This window comes from Lygodium microphyllum, chromosome 27, assembly GCF_053477565.2.
Source record: "Lygodium microphyllum isolate KBCC chromosome 27, Lygodium_microphyllum_v1.1.10, whole genome shotgun sequence".
In the NCBI taxonomy this organism is placed as follows: domain Eukaryota; kingdom Viridiplantae; phylum Streptophyta; class Polypodiopsida; order Schizaeales; family Lygodiaceae; genus Lygodium; species Lygodium microphyllum.
The window spans coordinates 126,321,702-126,340,232 of NC_141161.1; the positions used below are offsets into that span (position 1 = coordinate 126,321,702).

The window sequence follows — 18,531 nt, forward strand, 5'->3', positions numbered from 1 at the left end:
CACCTCTTCCCTACTTTCATTAGACCATCTCCAGTTCTCCATTTGCATAAAAGAATTGCGAGCTATTCTTTTGTGCACACAATGAATGATAATGAATGACTACTGAATATAATACAATGCTTGATGCAGCAAAGACATTATGCAGTTTGCTGTTGATTGACTAGCTGTTCTCTATCTGTCATTGAGTGGTAGGTGCCTGCCTTGCATTTAGGATTTGTCAGAGTACAACACATTCCCACAGCATCCCTCACCTGCTTCTTGACAAATAAATGCATGAATAGACCCCTCTTCCCTACTTTCATTAGACCATCTCCAGTTCTCCATTTGCATAAAAGAATTGTGAGCTATTCTGCCATGCATTACTTAGTTTCTTCTGTAGCCTTGCTGTCAAATCTTTGTGCTCACCAAATTCCATCAATTAATCAATATGTTGCTATGGATATTCCTATGAATCTGAGGTTAGCACTATAAAATCAGTGTACAGAGAGACGTGGAAGTGCATGCTAGCAAAGAACCAGGGCCTCTCCTTCTATCAGTTAGATCCTCAGTCTCAAAAAAAAAAGACTTGCTTTGTGCTCAACCATCATAATGTTGCAGACAAAAGCAAGGCACATATGTACATCAGTCCACATGGTTGTATGAGTGGAGAACATTGGATGCCAGCCTAACTGGGCATTGTAGGCAGCATGATGCAAAGTTTGACAAGCAACACTATGATAGATGCACGAAGGGCTGTCTAGGACTGAGACAATGTGGGAAGAGGCTGGCTGGACTCAAAAGGAAGCATTCTAAGGACTGCCCCCTATCCTGCCGTTTGTGATTTTAGTACTGATGTTTTCAGTAGACCCCTGGCTCATGCATTGTGTGTTGAAATTCAGCCCCATCTGTTGGGCTCTTACTCCTTTGCACAGTGTACATCCACACTCTCTGAGTTCAGTTTCTTCCTCACCCCTTACTCGTGAGTTTGACTGTCAATCAAGTTTAAATATCTAGCTGAGTGTTACATGTGTGTGAATGAGCCTCCCAGCCTTCAGTGCATTCTTTTAGCATCTCACTGTAAACTTCTGCCAAGAGTTTAGGAAGGAGTTGGAAGTCAAAATGCCAATGCCCCTTTACATCCAAACTGAATCTAAGTTTTTTTTGAAATTAGTAACTGTCCCAGGATGGAGCTAATGAAGTAGAAGATTCAAGACATTGGATTTTCTGGTGATACATAGCATTGGGTGTATGCTGGAGAAAGCAAGATATACAGAGTTCTCTAAAAAGTATCACTTTTAACTTGACGTACTTTCTGATCAGATTGGTGGCTATAATTCTTGGCTAACCCTTGAAAGTGACATGAGATTACCGAAGGTTTCACGTGTCCCAACAATCATTTTTGGCATGGATGTCTCACATGGACCTCCCGGTTATTCAGATGCACCATCAATTGCTGCGGTATGACAACTTGAATTCAAGTGTTTGTCCATTGATACTTTTTTTTCAAAGAAAGTTGATTCTGAACTAGTTGATACATGCATAACAAGTACCATTATCCTTAGTAAGAGCATTGATAATATCCTTTTCTTTAAACTATTTTGAAACAGGTTGTCGCATCAAGGGAATGGCCCAACATATCCAAGTATGGAGTGAGGCTGAAGGGTCAATCCCGTAAAGCGGAGATGATTGCAGGACTGTATGAAGAAGCTTCTGGAGGAATGATTGTGTAAAATACATTTCTTCTTTCAAACTACATCCTTACATGAGTCCTAGAAACCAATGCCTTTTTTGTTTGCTTCTTGTAACCTCTTTCAAAGCTGCTTATCCATGCTCTAACAATAGTTAGCAATGGTGCTCTCACCTTTTGACAGAGAGCTATTGCGAGATTTCTACAGCACTTGTAATACTCCACCTGGGGTAATAGACCGACGGCCCAAGCAAATAATTATTTTCAGGTCATTTACATCTCCTAATTATGCTCAATATAATGTAGAGGCTCCTAATTATGCTCACAGAGGCTCCTAATTATACTCACAGAGGCTCCTACTCACAGATTAGCTTTTCCTGATACAATGTGTGAATGTATAGAAACTTGGTCAGAACAGTCATACCGATATCCACTATAACACACTGCAAGGATTACTACTTGTAGAGAATTTGAGGTAGGCTGGAATTTGAAATATCTTTTTTAGGTCTGATTATTGGGTTTTTTTTGAGCTTTCGTAGGGATGGAGTCAGTGAGTCTCAGTTTGACCAAGTTTTGAGGGATGAGTATCTTGCTTTTAAAAAGGTGGGCTCTGGCTTACCATGGCCAGCTTGAGCAGCATTAGTTGCACCCGGCATTGGTTCTTTCCCATGTCCTTGAAATACTGTATGTAGATCATAGTTTGAAAACCTATAATTATCCTGAAAGTGGTCATGTTTGTCTAGGCCTTTTTACACATTGATGCAAGTGGAGGGTATGATCCAAAAATCACACTTATTGTAGTGCAAAAGCGGCACCACACACGGTTTTTCCCTGATAGTGTAGCTGGCCCCAGTATGCCTAACGGGAATGTTATGCCTGGTAAGCCTTGGTCTCATTGATTTTTTAGTTTGTTCTCTACCTGATCTCTGCAATTCCCTAATAGATTTTGATCTCCATACAGGAACCATAGTTGATACAGGTGTCTGCCACCCTGGGGACTACGACTTCTATCTTTGTGCTCATGCAGGCTTGATTGTAAGTTCTACATCATGACCAAGCTTCTGGCCACCCGAATTGATCAATCAAATAGCTTTACTAGACTGCTTCATTTTGCAAAGGCTGCCTTTTAAAGGCTAAAAGAATTCATGCCTTCTGCTCACCAACTTCAACCAGATATAATGCTTGCACCCTAGACCATAAATGCAGGTTATAACAACGTGCATATAAATTATCAATACAAGGTTTTTATCGACTAAGTCCGACATTTGGGACTACTGGATCCTCCTAAATTCATAATATTTTCTGGTGGTAATCTAATTCTACTGAATTATTTGCTGCTGTTTATGAGCTTTGGATTGCAGGGTACAACTCGGCCTACACATTACCATGTCCTTGTTGATGAAAACAACTTCACAGCAGACGAGTTGCAACAATTGACTCATTATCTATGCTACACGTAAGTTGTCTGGACAAATAAACATGCTTTATCCTCTTATTTTATCAGCAACTGATTTTGAGCGACATGCAAAATTTTGGTTGAGGTCGTTAACAGGTATGCAAGGAGTACAACATCAATTTCTATTGGTAAGCTATAAAAACATAAGAATTTGGTGTAATAGTTGTGTTTTTTTTTTGGGGGTACTGAGATCATATCCTTTTCTCCGGTCTTGTAAGTATTAATTACCTTGAACAAATGTGCATATCACAAAGAGCCACCCATCAAGCAAATATGTTGTCAGAATTGTTGTCCATTTTGTGGAGTCCTAAAACTCAAGGCTCAAGGGTCCTAACTCTAGGAAATTTGTGCACATTTTTGAACTTTCTCAAAGAAGAAGTTACAAAAGTAAGGGTGCGAATTGTAAGCAATTTGTGCACATTTTTGGATTTTCTATAGTACAAAAGTTGAAGCATGCAAACATTCCTTTAAGGGCAGCCCTAACTTGGTACCCCACGTATTGTTTACTCTTCCCTAAATTCAGTACCTTTACTCAAGTCATTGAAAGATCTGTACAATTTTATAAGGAGGATTGCAAAGGCAACCTTTGTAAGTAGGACATAGATGTAAACATCATGATTTAGGCATGGAAGGCTTGCAATTAATTGGTGCTTCGATAACTCCTGAAGAATTGTACTAAGGTGGCCTAGTCTATAATGCCAAAGGTACTCATCATGTCGATGATCTAGTCATAGCCAAATAGTACATGTGATGGAACTCAAAGCCCTAAGGTGCTGGTTGCAAAAAAAATTGTGACGTTATACATCAGTAGAGACAATTAGGTTGTACCTTGCCTCGACCTATCACTAGATTGGTCTTGGAATCTAAGTCTCAAGAGGGGTTGTAGTGAAAAAATTAGAATATAGTTTTGTCCAAGTGGCAAAGCTGGTATACAAATAATAGATTCCTAGGTGATAGGTCCTGAGTGAGGTCCTTAGTATACATAGTCTCGCATAGGGAGATCTGGGCCTTGGTCAATGTAAAAGTTAACATTCACAATGCTTTGGATCTTGGCCAATGAGTTATTTTTGTTAGCCTGTTCTATTTCATGCTGTCATCTTGTGGTTGTGAGTTCCATTAGAATTTGATGGAAATGGAGGAGCTCCAACTGTTTCCAGCCTTGTATTTGAGTGCATATTGGTTTTAGACTGTCTAGGAGTGTTCATACTAACTGTTCATTAATTCTAGCCGGGCGCATGACGAGATTTTATGCTGCCTGCACTTATGTTCACACTACTTAGTTGGCAATCAGGTTAAGTACTTGTTGGCTGCATTAATGCAGCAATCAGCATCACGGGCCACTTTTTTGGCAGCTGACTAGCATTTAATGCTGGACAAAAAATAATGTCCTTCTATTCATTCATTCCCACAAGGTGAACACTTCTTGTGAACCAGTACATCAAAGACAAGCTTTGGTTAAGGATATTTTTAATAAAGTTGAATGCCTTGATGCCTTGTTCTATCATTGTATGATTGAAGAGTTTTAAGGGTCAACCATCACCTTCTTTTCGAAGATGATTATCTTCAATGTTGGAGCAAGATCTTTTCGGCCTTAATGCATCCCAATGGCATGTTGCTATGGAAGCCCAATTAATAGTCTCTCTTCACCCTAGCAGTACTTGGAATTTGTAAGGTCCTTTGGCGCATGATTGCCAACCCATTGATTGTAAATGGGTTCTTCAAGGGCATGACAAGATTTTAACTGGTATTTCAGAACTGTAGTTGATACAAGTATACTTAAATATTGTTTTCTATGAGCATTGCTTGCTATAAAGCTCATCTAGCTGCCAGTAGATTTCATAGACAAGCTCATGGTGTTCGGCTCCAATGAAGCCTTTTCTTTGTTCCTTGTATGGCTTTCTTTCAGGTCCTTGCGCTTGTTTTATCATGCATGGATTCAATGATATTGGGTTCCTGTGTTACATAGTAGCAACAATTTCATCGTGGGCACTTCATGCATTTCATGGATTTCATGGTTTAGTGAGAAGTGTTGATGATGTGCAGTAGCTGGAGGAGTGAGCATGAGAGAGAGAGAGAGAGAGAGAGAGAGAGAGAGAGAGAGAGAGAGAGAGAGAGAGAGAGAACGATATGATTTGGGTGTACCAACAATGTGTTAGTACACAAAGAATAAAATGTATTTATACTTAGGGCACGTAAGGGTGCATTCACATGTACAATTAAATAATACACGACGAAGGTGAATAAAAGGGCCTTTACACTCCAACAACCTCCCACTTAAAGGTCCGAAGTGAACCTCTAACCAACTCCCACTAGTCGTACGCAAAGCTCATGTTGAGCTTTGCTTAGACTTTTAGTGAGAACATCTGCAGGGTTGCCTTGTGTTTTGATCTTGATCAATGTGATTAGACCATCTTCCAGAATTTGTCTCGTAAAGTGATATCGCACAACTATATGCTTTGTGCGTGAATGATACATGGCATTCTTAGCCAGATACATAGCACTCTGTATATCACATCCTAACACTGGAGTATTCATAGACATGCCAAGATCCTCTGCAAGTTTGCTCAACCATATAGCTTCCTTAGAAGCTTCGATAGCTGATATGTATTCAAGTTCAGTAGTACTTAGTGCTACGATGTTTTGCAACCTGGAGTACGAAGAAATGGTCCCACCAGCAACTATAAAGACATACCTGGTAGTGGACCTGTGAGTGTTTAAGTCACCTGTCATATTTGCATCACAATAACCTTGCAATCTAAGTGCACTTTGCCCATAGCAAATACACTTTCTTTGTGTACCCTTTAGGTATTGAAGAATACACTTGACAACCTCCCAATGTGTTTTGCCAGGATTTGACATAAACCTGCTGGCAACTCCCATTGCATGAGCAATGTTTGGACGAGTAGTAACCATAGCATACATAAGAGAGCCACAAGCTGATGCATAAGGGGCTCCCTTCATAGCATTGGCTTCCACGTCATCTTTTGGGCTGTTGACTTTACTAAGCTTAAGGTATGGAGGTAGGGGCACCCCAAAAGGCTTAGCTGAAATCTGTCCAGTACCTTTTCAATGTACTTTTCTTGAGATAAGAAACAACAATTTCTGGGTTCTATTCTTGTAAATCCTCATGCCCAATATATGCTCTGCATTTCCCAAATCTTTCATGGAGAAAGCTGATTTCAGTTGATCTTTGAGAGCATCCAAGCTAGTCTTTCTTTTCCCAGCTAGCAATATATTATCCACATACAAAACAAGTATGCTAGGGCTGCCATCTGTATCCTTTTTCATGTACAAACAATGATTTGCATGGCTGTGTGTAAACCCAAGACTACTGCAAGAGCACAAGCTGAACCAGCAAATACACTGTCATTCTTGCCTAAACAGTAATAAATCTCTGCTGTTTTTACATAAACCAGCCACCACACGGGCAAATGCTACAGAAATTTACCAAAAATCTGCACAAAATCCAAAAATTCCAGGTCCAACAGTGCTTAAATGTTAGCCAATCTGATCCAGTTGAGCAAAATTTCATCAATACATGAAAAGCCCCAAATTTTCAGGGTGGGTCCAATGTCAGGAAATTTTACTTAGATGAGAAAAATTTCGACAAATTTGGCAAAATCCCCAATTTAATTGAGGTCAACACGCATAATGTCTGCAATTTCTGACACGAATGTCACTACCAAGCATAAACAACTTCAAATTTGGAAAAAGTCCAAAATTTTCACAGATCTGTAACCTGTACTTCCACGCGTGAACCCCTGTCAAGACAAGGGGATAATTGAGAAATTAAAGGAATTTTTTATTTCTAAAAAAAAAAGACCCAAGGGGGATCTGTTGACTCGTTGTCATGACTGACGGCCCGCGTCCGCCGCGTGCGCCTCGGCTCGTCGTTATGCCCTGCCCACTGGCATTGGTCAGTAGCGTGGTTGCCTCAACTCCCCTCTGGTCCTCACTGCGTGTGTCTGCCCACTCCTCGTTGGACATGAACTCTAGCCGTCTGCATGCTTATCGTTAGGTCCGTCACGCTTGCATGCCATGAGCGTTGGCTCCCTTGACTCCCTACAACCGCTGGTCGCCCCGACTGCCCACGTGTGCCTGCTAGGATTTGTCGTTGCTCGTCAACTATGTCGCTAGTCATCTGCCATGCGCGGTTTCCAATGTGGTTGTCACCTGTTTGTGAGCTGCTTGCACGACCTCTTAGTTGCGCCTATTGCCTATCAGTCTTGCAACATGCGACTAATGCTTGCGATCTCGGGAAGTGCGCACAACCTGTGCTATGATACCAGTTGTTGATGATGTGTAGCAGCTGGAGTGAGCAGGTGTGTGTGTGTGTGTGTGTGTGTGTGTGTGTGTGAGAGAGAGAGAGAGAGAGAGAGAGAGAGAGAGAGAGAGAGAGAGAGTGTGTGTGTGTGTGTATGTACGATACGATTTGGGTGTAACTACAATGTGTTGGTACACAAAGAATAAAATGTATTTATACTTAGGACACGTAAGGGTGCATTCACATGTACAATTAAATTATACACGACGGAGGTGAATAAAAGGGTGTAAACAAGAAGTAGAAATTATTGCCACCTCAGGCTATGAAGGCGAGTATAGGGTAGCTTTATAGCTACAATGGAGTAGTCTTTGTCTAAACAACTTACTTGTAGATCTTCATGTATGGTAGACATCTTGTAAACCTAACTATACTAATAGTTGAGAGTTCTTTGGTGATTGCATGAAATCTAATGTTCCATCCTTGCACAAAGAATACTAGGTTCATGATCACCATGTTGGAGAGACTATCACCTATTGATATTCACTTGCCTTATATCTTGACACATGATGACACGAAATCTTTTGAGCAAAGACTCTTTCTTGGTCTACTTTGAGGCTTTTTGATAAGCTTCAAACTTATTTTAATTTATAACTTAGTTTAGCTCCCTACTTTAGCCATATCATGAAGGGGGTCCATGTAGACTTGCATTTGATGCCTTTATTTCCTTGATATGTGCCTTACAGGTCTAGTTGTAGGTGGTTAAGGTAGTTAATACACATAGGACAGGTTTACAACATGGTAAGAAAGCAAGTTGGCCAGTTTAGGGGGGGATTGCCTATTTAAGGCATCCCCCCCATTTGGCTGGTCATTCTTCCCTCTCCCTCTTTGCAAGCACTGCATGCTCTATCATTTGGTGTATGCCTTGTCATCAACTCGATCCGGTGTCCTCATTGACGCTTTAGGCTATATGAAAGGGGCTAATTGGTCTGCTATGTATTCAACATTTTATTTAGATTAGTGCAGTTCTTTCCTTCTTGCATTTGCATTTGTATTACTCTCTCTCCTCCCTTCTCTCTCCATATTCATGTTCTTTTGTTGCGCACTCTTACATGGTATCGTTGCTAAAGGAAGCTTGAAGCTTCCACAAAGCATAGATCATATCTTGCTTGTGAAGAATGTTCCATACTCTCTCACGATATCATTGCTAAAAGAAGCTTGAAGCTTCTACAAAGCATAGACCATATCTTGCTTGTGAAGAAGACCAAAGATTAGAGCCTTGATCATCAAAGATCGTCACTCTAAATGGTCTAAGAGAATGGAGTCTCATTTATTACCAGATCCTCTATATCTTTCTAATACGTTTGCTATTGAAGGACCCCTCATGGCCATTTGGTCCCACACATTGCTCTAGAAAGATTGACTTGATGACACAAATTGCTCCCTTTGGTCTTGCAAAGCAAAGTGCACATTGGATACCTTCACTCTAGAAAGATTGACTTGATGATACAAATTGCTCCCTTTGGTCTTGCAAAGCAAAGCGCACATTAGGTACCTTTGATCTATAGGCTTTTGTGACTATGTTGCTACCCCATTCCATGGATGATCTCCATATTGGTTCCGCCATTGACTAAGCAATAGCTCTTTGGGATTGGCTCCACTCTCGAGCCTGATCTTTCTCTTTATGAGCATCCACAATTTAGTTCTTGTTCATGTTTGTACAATTGGGACCATAGCGAAGGCTTGAATAAAGTTATCTTTGTATTAGGAAGAGCTTTCCCACCAAATTACTATCGAGAAGAAGCTCCAAATGTTTTCCATTGATGACTCTCTTTCATGAAGGACCACATCAACAAGAGGGAGAAGTTACAGGATGAGCTTGCATCCCTCGGCACAATGGAATTTAATCCAAAGATATGGCGCTGATTTTTATCACTTATCTTCCATCTTTGAAGTATAATGGCTTTTACACTAGCATACTCACCTCTAGAGTTTAGGACGCTATTCTCTAGAAGGAGCTTGCACAACTCGTTTTGGAACAAGAAGAGAAAGTCAAAGATTAGAGCAAGTGGATCTGGATCCACAAGCTTTCATACAATGCTAAGGAAAAAGTGAAGTACTAGGACAAGCAACATGCTCATCATGTTGTTGCTAACATCTTATTTGACAATGACCTTGACAAGCCACTTGTAAAGAAATGCTTGATTGTAGATTATAAATACAATTGTACAACAAAGGTACATATTAATAAAGAAACATAGTTAGGGTTAGAACAACATAGAGACAACGAACACAAAAGATGATTAAATTTGAGTAGTGAATAAATACAATGCTCAATGCAGCAAACACTCTATGCAAGGTGAATACTAAACCTCGACTTTAGTGTCTCAAGGACTGGGGCAAAGAGTATGTCCTTGTACGTGAAATTTTCCTTGTTTTACTTAACATTTGGATTAATTTTTAATCAAATGTTTAAGTGTGTGTTGCATATGTGAAGTGTAATTGAGATTATTTCATATGTATGAGCCAAGGACCCAAGGAAATTAGTGGTTGTCAAAGGTAAAAGTTGTCTTAAGGTTGCACAAATACTAGGTGGTATTTGGTGCTAGAAATTGGCCTAAGACATTTTATTAGCCATAAGTGTTAGTTGACGACACTAGGGATTTGGCATTTAATGGTACTTAAAATCAGTTCGGGGACTAAAGAAGACTCAGGAACACTTGGGAGATGAATTGGCTTAGCCAATTTAATGTTGGTTGATCATATTAATTTTTGGATACTAAAATAATTATTAAACTAATTTTCAGAATTTTAAAGTTGAAAATTAATTTAATAATGCAGATAATGTTGGAAAATGGGATAAGAAGGCTACCACTAGGCAAAACTTTCCTATGTAAGTGGGAAAGACATTTTTGAGGCTAGAGAGAGAGGAGGGTCATTCCAGCCTTGTGCAAGCTGAGAGAGATAGAGAGAAGGCTGCCATAGCTGCTACAACAGTTGACAAGCCATTTCCAGCCAGCAAGAGACCCTATGGGAGCTGGTGACATGCCCTAAAGAGACTACAACAATAGGTGAAGCAGTTTGAGGGCTGTTTCAGCCAAACAAATATCATATTTGGTGTGTTCCATCAATGGAGACAACTTTCATGGCTGCTAGATATGGCAGCAATTGATCAGTAAATGTTTGTGTTTCAGCATTGCATTAATTGTTGCTTGCTGTAATTAAGTTATAGTTTGGTTATTACCACCCCTCCATGGAAGGAAGGCTGGTTTCAAGAGTATGAGCTAGAGAGTGTCATACTCTGACACAATGTGAAACATAGTAGGCAGTCTCCATGCATGTTTGGCAGCAGCAACACAACTTTGTGATGGTTAGATCAGTGGCAATTAGGCAACAAGCAGCAAGAGTGAAATGCAATCTGTCTGTTGACGTGGCAGGCTGTATGGCAGCTTGAACATATAAATGCAGGCTGTATATGGCATGTGGCAGTCGGGCTATAGTTTGGACAAGATGTACAGCAGCATCAGATTATTAGAAAGCTGTAAAGGCAGGTTGGGCAGCACAAAATAGCAGTTGCTAGCTGATCAGCAATGGATGACAAATTGAAAGTAGTTGGTAGTAGCTTAAGCGGGCCGGACAGTAGGCGTTTGATTATGGACAATAGTAGGCAGCAACTCGAACTAAGATAGCCTTCACGAACAAGGTGTGGACAATAGAGATAAGGCAGTTGCAAGCTGCAAAAGCAAGATGAAGGCTGGATGGTAGGCAGCATGTGTATTTATAGACGGTTTGGTTTTTCTAAATTAGGGTTTGGCTTATGGGACATAGACACTATCTAGGAACATAGTTCTTTGAAATACAGGTTGAGTAAAGAAATGAAGTATGCAAGGTTTGGCCTACATTGACACTGGCTCCCTCTCTCCAACAAAGCTTGCTCTAGAAGTCTACAAGTGAATGAGTCACTAAGGAGGAGGGAGCCTGAATAAATAGGTATAAAATAATGCCCAAAATAAATCAGGTCAGCTAGTATCATGATGGCCCAGAAATAAAGTCGACCAGCCAAGATATTGCCAAAAACCATAAGAAATGGACACCCGAAAAATACCTAAAATAATCCCATGTGCCCAGCACAAATACGCATGTACAGACTCGCTCATGAGTTGACGAATTTGCTAATAGCTTTTGACGTGATAGAAGAGCTTCAAAAGAGATGATATGGAAATACTCAATGCTACCTTATGATGCAAGTGAGTCTAAGGATGTCATGCAACAGAAGGAAGATGGATATACACCGCTTGAGCTGCAGGAACTTATGATACCGTATGATTCGGGAGGTGGAAAATGGATTGAGTGTATGCTAATGAGGAAGACAGGTATTCGAGTTTATGATCCACGTGGATGTTATGATGCTTATGATTTATGCAAGATTACTATTTGGATTTTTGACCTAGGAGGATTGCATTGTGTGACACATGTTAGAAAATGTGCAGGATTAGAGGAGGTGAATATCATGTGGTTACAGGTTTAGTGAAGAAAAACCATGTGAAAGATCATTTACACAAAGAATTCAACTATATGCATATGGGATAAAATTTGTCTTGCCTTCATGAAGTGATAAGCAATAAGGACATATGGTAGAGAGCCTTTAAAGGGTTTTCTATGAACAAAACTAATTTTGAAATAGTTTGAATATCCAAAATTAAGTTCTAATGACTTAATAAGAACTTTGGGTGAATCTAAATACATGCAAAGACTTATCTCGAGTGGTACAAGTTGTCCAAGTAGAAAAATATCAAAAACTGACGTGTTTATTGAAAAAACAGCATTTAGAACTATTATGGGAGGACTTTTGCAATTCTATCCACATTGGCTACAATTTTTGGAGTTTGTATGACAAAGTTATGGGCGAAACAAGTTGTAGCTAGGCTCAGGGCTTGCACAAAAAACGGATTGAAGGAAAGCATTGAAGTAAACAAGAAGACTGATTGATGCTTTTGGGTGCATGATGAGAAATGATCATACATGAATTAACAAGCTTGGGGTATCAGATATATGGTTGATGAAATGTGCAACCTGAATCGGATATTAGATATACGGTTCAAGTTGCATGATGAAATATGCCAATTGAATCAATGAAAATATAAGGGATTTGATTATTGCTTTTTGATTCTAAGTGTCTTTATCTTCATCTTTTATTTCTTCTCTTCCTGAACTCTCATGGCTAGAGACCTTGCGTATACCTGGCTGTGATCATGTAAAAATCTTTCCGACAATGGGATCATTGATGTGAAGTATTGTACGAGAAAGGATAATTTGGTAGATATGTTCGCCATGGATTCTGCTTGACTGTTCTTTGCGAGCATTTCTAGATGCATAAGGTTCATGCTGCTCCGTGATATGAGAGGGGCTATTGGAGGATTGGCACGTCCAGGAATATGGGCCATTATCCAGGGTGATGGATTTTCCGGATCAGAGATGTCTCGGGCTCTTCTTACTGGAGCTATGTTGCCACAGAGAACACCTCTTATGGAACTAGGAGCAAAGACACGGAACCACACACTAGTACAAACTCACGGAGTTTTACAGAGCATTGACTACTCTCTCCACTATAGAGCCCTCATTGGACCGATCAGCATTCCCACCATGAGGGACCACCCTAGACAGCCACAGAGAGATGCAGAGCCCATCATCCATGCCTAGTTGGTCCACACTCTTGTAGGAGGCCTCATTTGCGGAAATAGGGAATACAACACCCCCATCAGGACCATATCTTCCCGCTTCAGCCTCTCTATGCTAGATAGACCCATGAGAGATCTTGGGACTAGATAGACCACATTGTTTGGCTTAGACATCATTTTATACTCTTCAACTACGTATTGTTTATTGTTTATTTTCCATTTAGTCAGTGATAGTATTAGATGACAGCCATTTAATTAGTCATAGCATTAAATGATAGTCATAGCATTAAATGATAGCTATTTTCGGACTTGGGAAATTCTTTTGACTTATAAGATGTAACATTTTGGTCTCATAGGCCAATTTGGCCTTTTGTAGATGTTGATATAATATATCTTTCTTTCTTTCTCACCTGTTGATTATCCATGATCTCAAGGTTCTATCTAGACCAAAGCCTTGGATGTTCCAAACATGACTCAATGGCTGCACCTTCATATTCTTAATAGCATAGAGATATATGGTGCTAGTGGCTTGTCTCCCGAGGCCATTTTGAGCTCCCTCAACTATTGCCTTGTCTATGTTTTCTTTACATGTTTGCTTTCTTGGATTACAGGTGTTTCCTTCATAATCGAATAACGTTTCCTTAATCTTCCTTGGGGATGCTATTTAACAGCCGTACAGGATACAGAATGTTTGTCACTCCTCTTAGGGCACCTTCTTGGGCCTGAGAGGAAGTGTTGAGAAACCAAAGATTAAGTGCATTAACAAATAATTGTACTCCATTAATTCCTAACTTTGGTCTCCATTAACAGCCCCAAAAAGGATTATTTGTATTATTTGACGCTTATGGTGCACGGTAGGACAAATGCCAAGATTTTCCGTATAAATAGGGTTGGGCATTGTCACTACATTTATACACTCAATTCTTTCATTCTTAGTCAGTCTTCCTCATCTCTGACTGTTGATCCCCCTTACTTCAATGCATGGTGGATGCTACCTCATGGGAGTGGCCTGTTTGCTACCAGTTGGAGCTGACCTGCTGCTGCCACCTCAGCTTACGCCACCACACTGACCAGCTGGCTGCTGTTGGAGGTGCTGCCATGCATAACCCTTTGTAATCAGCCTAACTGTGCATGTGCTAATGGACAAACCTGAGTTAAGATTACCTTTGTAAGCCTGGTTGTAGTCAATATGTGAGTGTAGAAACTCCAGTGTCTTGTTAGCATTTAGTGTGGCCATTTCCTTATCGATAATGGACTCCCAGTGTCTATAACAAACAGCCTCTTTAAGATGAGTGTACCATTATCATCCTAAATAAATCACCTCTACTTTCTCCATTGTGGTGAGTTGCATATCCAGCAAAAGCAAATCCCTGACTATGGTATCTATCCACTACACATGTGAGCATCAACTGAACTGATTGCTGCCAGGCTTGTGCATTGCTCTAGTGGGTGAGTGCATCATGATGCTTGGTTCTGTGCCGGGACCTACATGGTCGATTGACATGCTTCGTCATGTGCCTCCACTATTGTACCTGCCTAAGCCACATCATCTCCTCTTGATACCATGCCATGGTTCTCTGTCCTTGTATGTCTGACAGCTGTCCTCTTTGGGTGGCTATCCTGGCAGCAAATCACCTCAGCTAGTCATGTCCTATCCGAAGACATCTGTTGAGCTAGTCCCTTTGAACCACTTTTGCATGCACCTATATTTGTCTGGAGATCTGCACTCATACTTGTCAATAGGGGAGAGTTTCGAGCATGGTGTCCAATGCAAATCAAAGTCCATTCTCTGCCACTGATGTTTTTACACATGCACAATGCAAAACCTAAAAGAACGACCTTGATATGAAATGATATGAAAACAAAAAGCACGGAGGGAAGGATAGTTGGTCTGGTGATACGACTCCATAGAGCTGGCTGGGTGCCTACTCTAGGTATTGAAAGGCGGTGCATCCATGAGCAAAACAGGGCTCCTCACAAAGGGGAAAATTGGCATATGGCCAAAGCGGTGAGATCTGACAAAGGGGAAAATTGGCATATGGCCAAAGCGATGAGATCTGACAATATGCCCGAGCAACATTTTGGTGAAATGACAACCCCAAAAACTAAAATTGAATAGGGTACACAGTAGAAAAGAGAGAGTGCAATGTTAGAGAGAGGAAGAGAGTGCAATGTAGAGAAAGGATCAGGCTCAATAAGATCCAATGCTAGACCACAAGCCATTAGATCTCTGGAGATATCTCAATTGGATATCTGGAGTCATCTCCATGGAGCCTCACCCAGATATATGGATTTGTCTGATGATCAGGTTAAAAGAGTATGCAGAACAGAGAACATTGTGCAGGGCCCTCTGGGTGGAGCCATTGCTACCCCATCTTTTTGGGAAGGCTTCACAACCTGAAACAGCAGGTGCAACCAGGATTTATTGCATCATTATTGAATTTAAGTCACTCATATAGTTTCCAGTTCACTATCCGGTTCTTGTCTTTCCAGCCTTTGGTTTCAGCCTTCGTATATCATGGACGACAAAACGTCATCAATCTTAATTCCATGTGATCTCCACGATCTTCAGTGGAAAATTAGTATATTTAGCTTCTGTCTTCAAAATATTATTATCAGTTTGTTTGCATGTATCAGCCCTCCTAATGGGTGTTTGGTCTTGATGTACAAATGCAGTAGCCCCAGTCGCATACGCTCATCTTGCAGCGACTCAAGCACGAAATTTTCTGGACAGTGAGGGTTCTGAGACCTCCTCTATGACAGGGAGATCTGACTGTTCATCTGTAATCCAGCTCCCGGAACTAAGCCAGCAAATGAAATCGAAGATGTTCTTCTGCTAAATTATATGCCACAATTGGGTGCATATGTAATAAATGGAATCAAAGGTGTTCTGCTGCGAGGTTATATGCCACCACTGCATGCATGTGTAATGAGTACGTCAGCCCTTCTAGAAAGAATACATTGGTCCAGTGCTTCTTTGGTGGTGTCTGGTTCGTATTTTGTGATCTTTAGTTTCTGACCAATTAGTGCACAACTATTAACTGACTAAAGCGTCCTGTTCTTCATCGTATCCTGGCAGACAGAAAGGAAAATGGTATTTTTATTTTATCTAAACAAGCAGATCAGAGCTGTTAGCACACTGGGCAGATTCACCTGGTCATATTCTTTGATGAAAGTTGTATCGTCTCTGTGTGTTCTGTAAGATTTGCGGTTGAGAATCGTCCGACGGCCATAAACCCGCGACGCTACTCCCAAAACGTAATTTGTCAGCTCTAAGAGCTTTGGGCCTAGCAAAACGACAGCGTTTACAGCTAGCCGGTAAGGCATCTTGAGTGCGTAGCGTGACAGCCTACAGGCCCAAGTTCAAATCCCAGGTATGGACTAGTCACTAGTGGATTTTCAGCCCTACCTGTATAGGGCGCTGTGAGGCTATCGATTAATCTGCCATAAATAGCATCGGGGTATTTACTCGTGAAAAACGTTTCAAAACTATTTGTCACCTTTACTACTACAGTACTTTCTCTATAACAAAAATGAAAGTAAAACCTTTAGTAGTTGAAAATGAATTTAAAAGACCACCAAGCGGCAAACATCTAATTTGGGCTAGTAGAGCTGAGACCAAATAGGTGCGGTTATGCGGCTAGTAGCTTGGTGCAAATAGGTTGAACACTCCATCAATGCATTGGAAGCATTTAGTAGTAGTTGGATCTTGGTGGTCTCGTGGTCAGAGGTTCCGTCCTATGCGCTTGGGGTCATCTTCTATTGGTGGGTTCGTTTTGTTATCCCTGAGTGCATTCCTTTTGATTGGTTGATTCCTTTTTATTGCAACCAATCCTCAACTTATATTCACGTAGTGTGAGTGCATTCCTTTTTATTGCAACCAATCCTCAACTTATATTCACTCTCACTGAATGTGTGGTGTCTTTTCTGTGCATGGAGGCTTTCAGCTTTCTTCAGTGCTTCAAGTGTTCATATCATAGTGGTGTGCGAATGCAAAGAAATGGATCATGCCTTCATAGTCGCTTGCAATTATCTCCGTCTCATTGTAAAGCTCTTACAACAGCCATAGACTCCCTATGAGGATGGCCTTCCACCTTTGTTCTTCAACATCAACACAAGGATTGACCACATTGCCACGGCAAGACCTCTTCTTTGAGCTATATTGTTTCCATCTTATTGTGTGGTCTTGCTCGAGGATATGGTGGATAATGGATTTGTCAAATATACACACACCTATCAAGAATCACCCATTTACCTTCAAACCTTTCTTAAGCCATATGTTTTGAGTAAAGGTTGTCTTTCACTCACCTTGCAGCCACTCCTTGAGGAGTGAAACACTTGTACATCCACACGAAGAAAGGAAGAAACAAAAAAAAAGGAAAAAAAAGACAAAAAAGAAAAGAAAAAGATGGTGAAGAAAAAAATGAATGAATTAAAAAAAAGAGAAAAAAATATGCACTCACACGTACTACAATGTACCTAGGGATCCTCAAGTTGGATACGTTCGGTGGCCTTAGGTTGGTTGGCTCCATCTTTATTTAACCCTTAGTCATTTTTCCATTTTCTTACACATTTACTTAGGGCACATCAAGGTTAGGACATACCTAGGGAGTCTTGGCTCATCTAGGTTAGACCTGTCTCCTTGACTCACTCGCACATTTCATCCTTTCATTTCATTCATCTTAGTGGTTGCAACAAATCACCTCCAAAGCAAGGTGGAATATGTTCTTTAGTATATTAAGCCATCAATTAGCTCACCTGCCACTTATGGTTGATTGACAGGAGAACCATGCACTTCAAGAGCTTACTGGATTGGACTTTCTAGCTCCTATCCATCCCCCATGAGTATCTCCCTAGCATTTTCATCAATAATCCTTTTCCCTCAGCGGCGGCAATTCTTTCCATCATTATCGGCTTAAGATTCATTGCTTCATCTGTCATTATCAAACAGAAGAACCCATGGAGTAGCCTTCTACCTAAGTATTAGTCTATGTATGCACATGCACTCACAGTCTATTTGCACCATAACCTATCCACGGTTTTGCATCCTCAAGTGTGGGATAACATTTCAAGCTTGCTTGGAGTTTGACCCATCTCCCAAACTGAGAACATCATATGTCTTGTGCAGGAAAATCAGACTAGCACTTTCCCCTAGGAAGTGATTGCACACGAGGTTTACTTTGCAGGTACAATAGTTCGTGGAGGATCTTGAGCCATCACTTCTACATCAACATTGAATCTCCCATCTTTTGGTATCTCCCATTCACCTTCAAGGGCCATTCAAGATGTCTCCATTAGAAGAACCATTAGTCAAGTGTATCTTTAGCATAATCAACTTCTACAGGATTTTTCACCAGTCACAACATCAGCTACCATCCACTACATTGCGAGCAATATCACTTGTACCTGTAGCAGGAAACAAATCATCCTTGTCTATTGTAACAAATTCTTCATTAGCAGCCTTCATTTC

At 40.7% G+C, this 18,531-nt stretch overlaps 1 protein-coding gene and 1 long non-coding RNA gene across 2 annotated transcripts in view; one reads left to right on the plus strand and one right to left on the minus strand.

The window, feature by feature from the left end:
* Window positions 1–16,172, plus strand: part of LOC148012801 (protein argonaute 4A-like) — a 54,012-nt gene extending 37,840 nt beyond the window's left edge. The window contains exons 13-21 of the mRNA XM_087669232.1: window positions 1,300–1,437; window positions 1,587–1,705; window positions 1,851–1,934; window positions 2,206–2,269; window positions 2,410–2,545; window positions 2,628–2,701; window positions 3,028–3,122; window positions 3,219–3,250; window positions 15,738–16,172. Of these exons, the coding sequence (XP_087525358.1) occupies window positions 1,300–1,437; window positions 1,587–1,705; window positions 1,851–1,934; window positions 2,206–2,269; window positions 2,410–2,545; window positions 2,628–2,701; window positions 3,028–3,122; window positions 3,219–3,250; window positions 15,738–15,901 (906 nt within the window). The 3' untranslated portion in view covers window positions 15,902–16,172. The remainder of the gene's footprint in view (window positions 1–1,299; window positions 1,438–1,586; window positions 1,706–1,850; window positions 1,935–2,205; window positions 2,270–2,409; window positions 2,546–2,627; window positions 2,702–3,027; window positions 3,123–3,218; window positions 3,251–15,737) is intronic.
* LOC148012802 (uncharacterized) overlaps window positions 1–16,375 on the minus strand; it is a 50,337-nt gene extending 33,962 nt beyond the window's left edge. The window contains exon 1 of the long non-coding RNA XR_015689059.1: window positions 16,215–16,375. This is a non-coding gene — a long non-coding RNA (uncharacterized LOC148012802). The remainder of the gene's footprint in view (window positions 1–16,214) is intronic.
* Window positions 16,376–18,531: the final 2,156 nt, after the last annotated feature.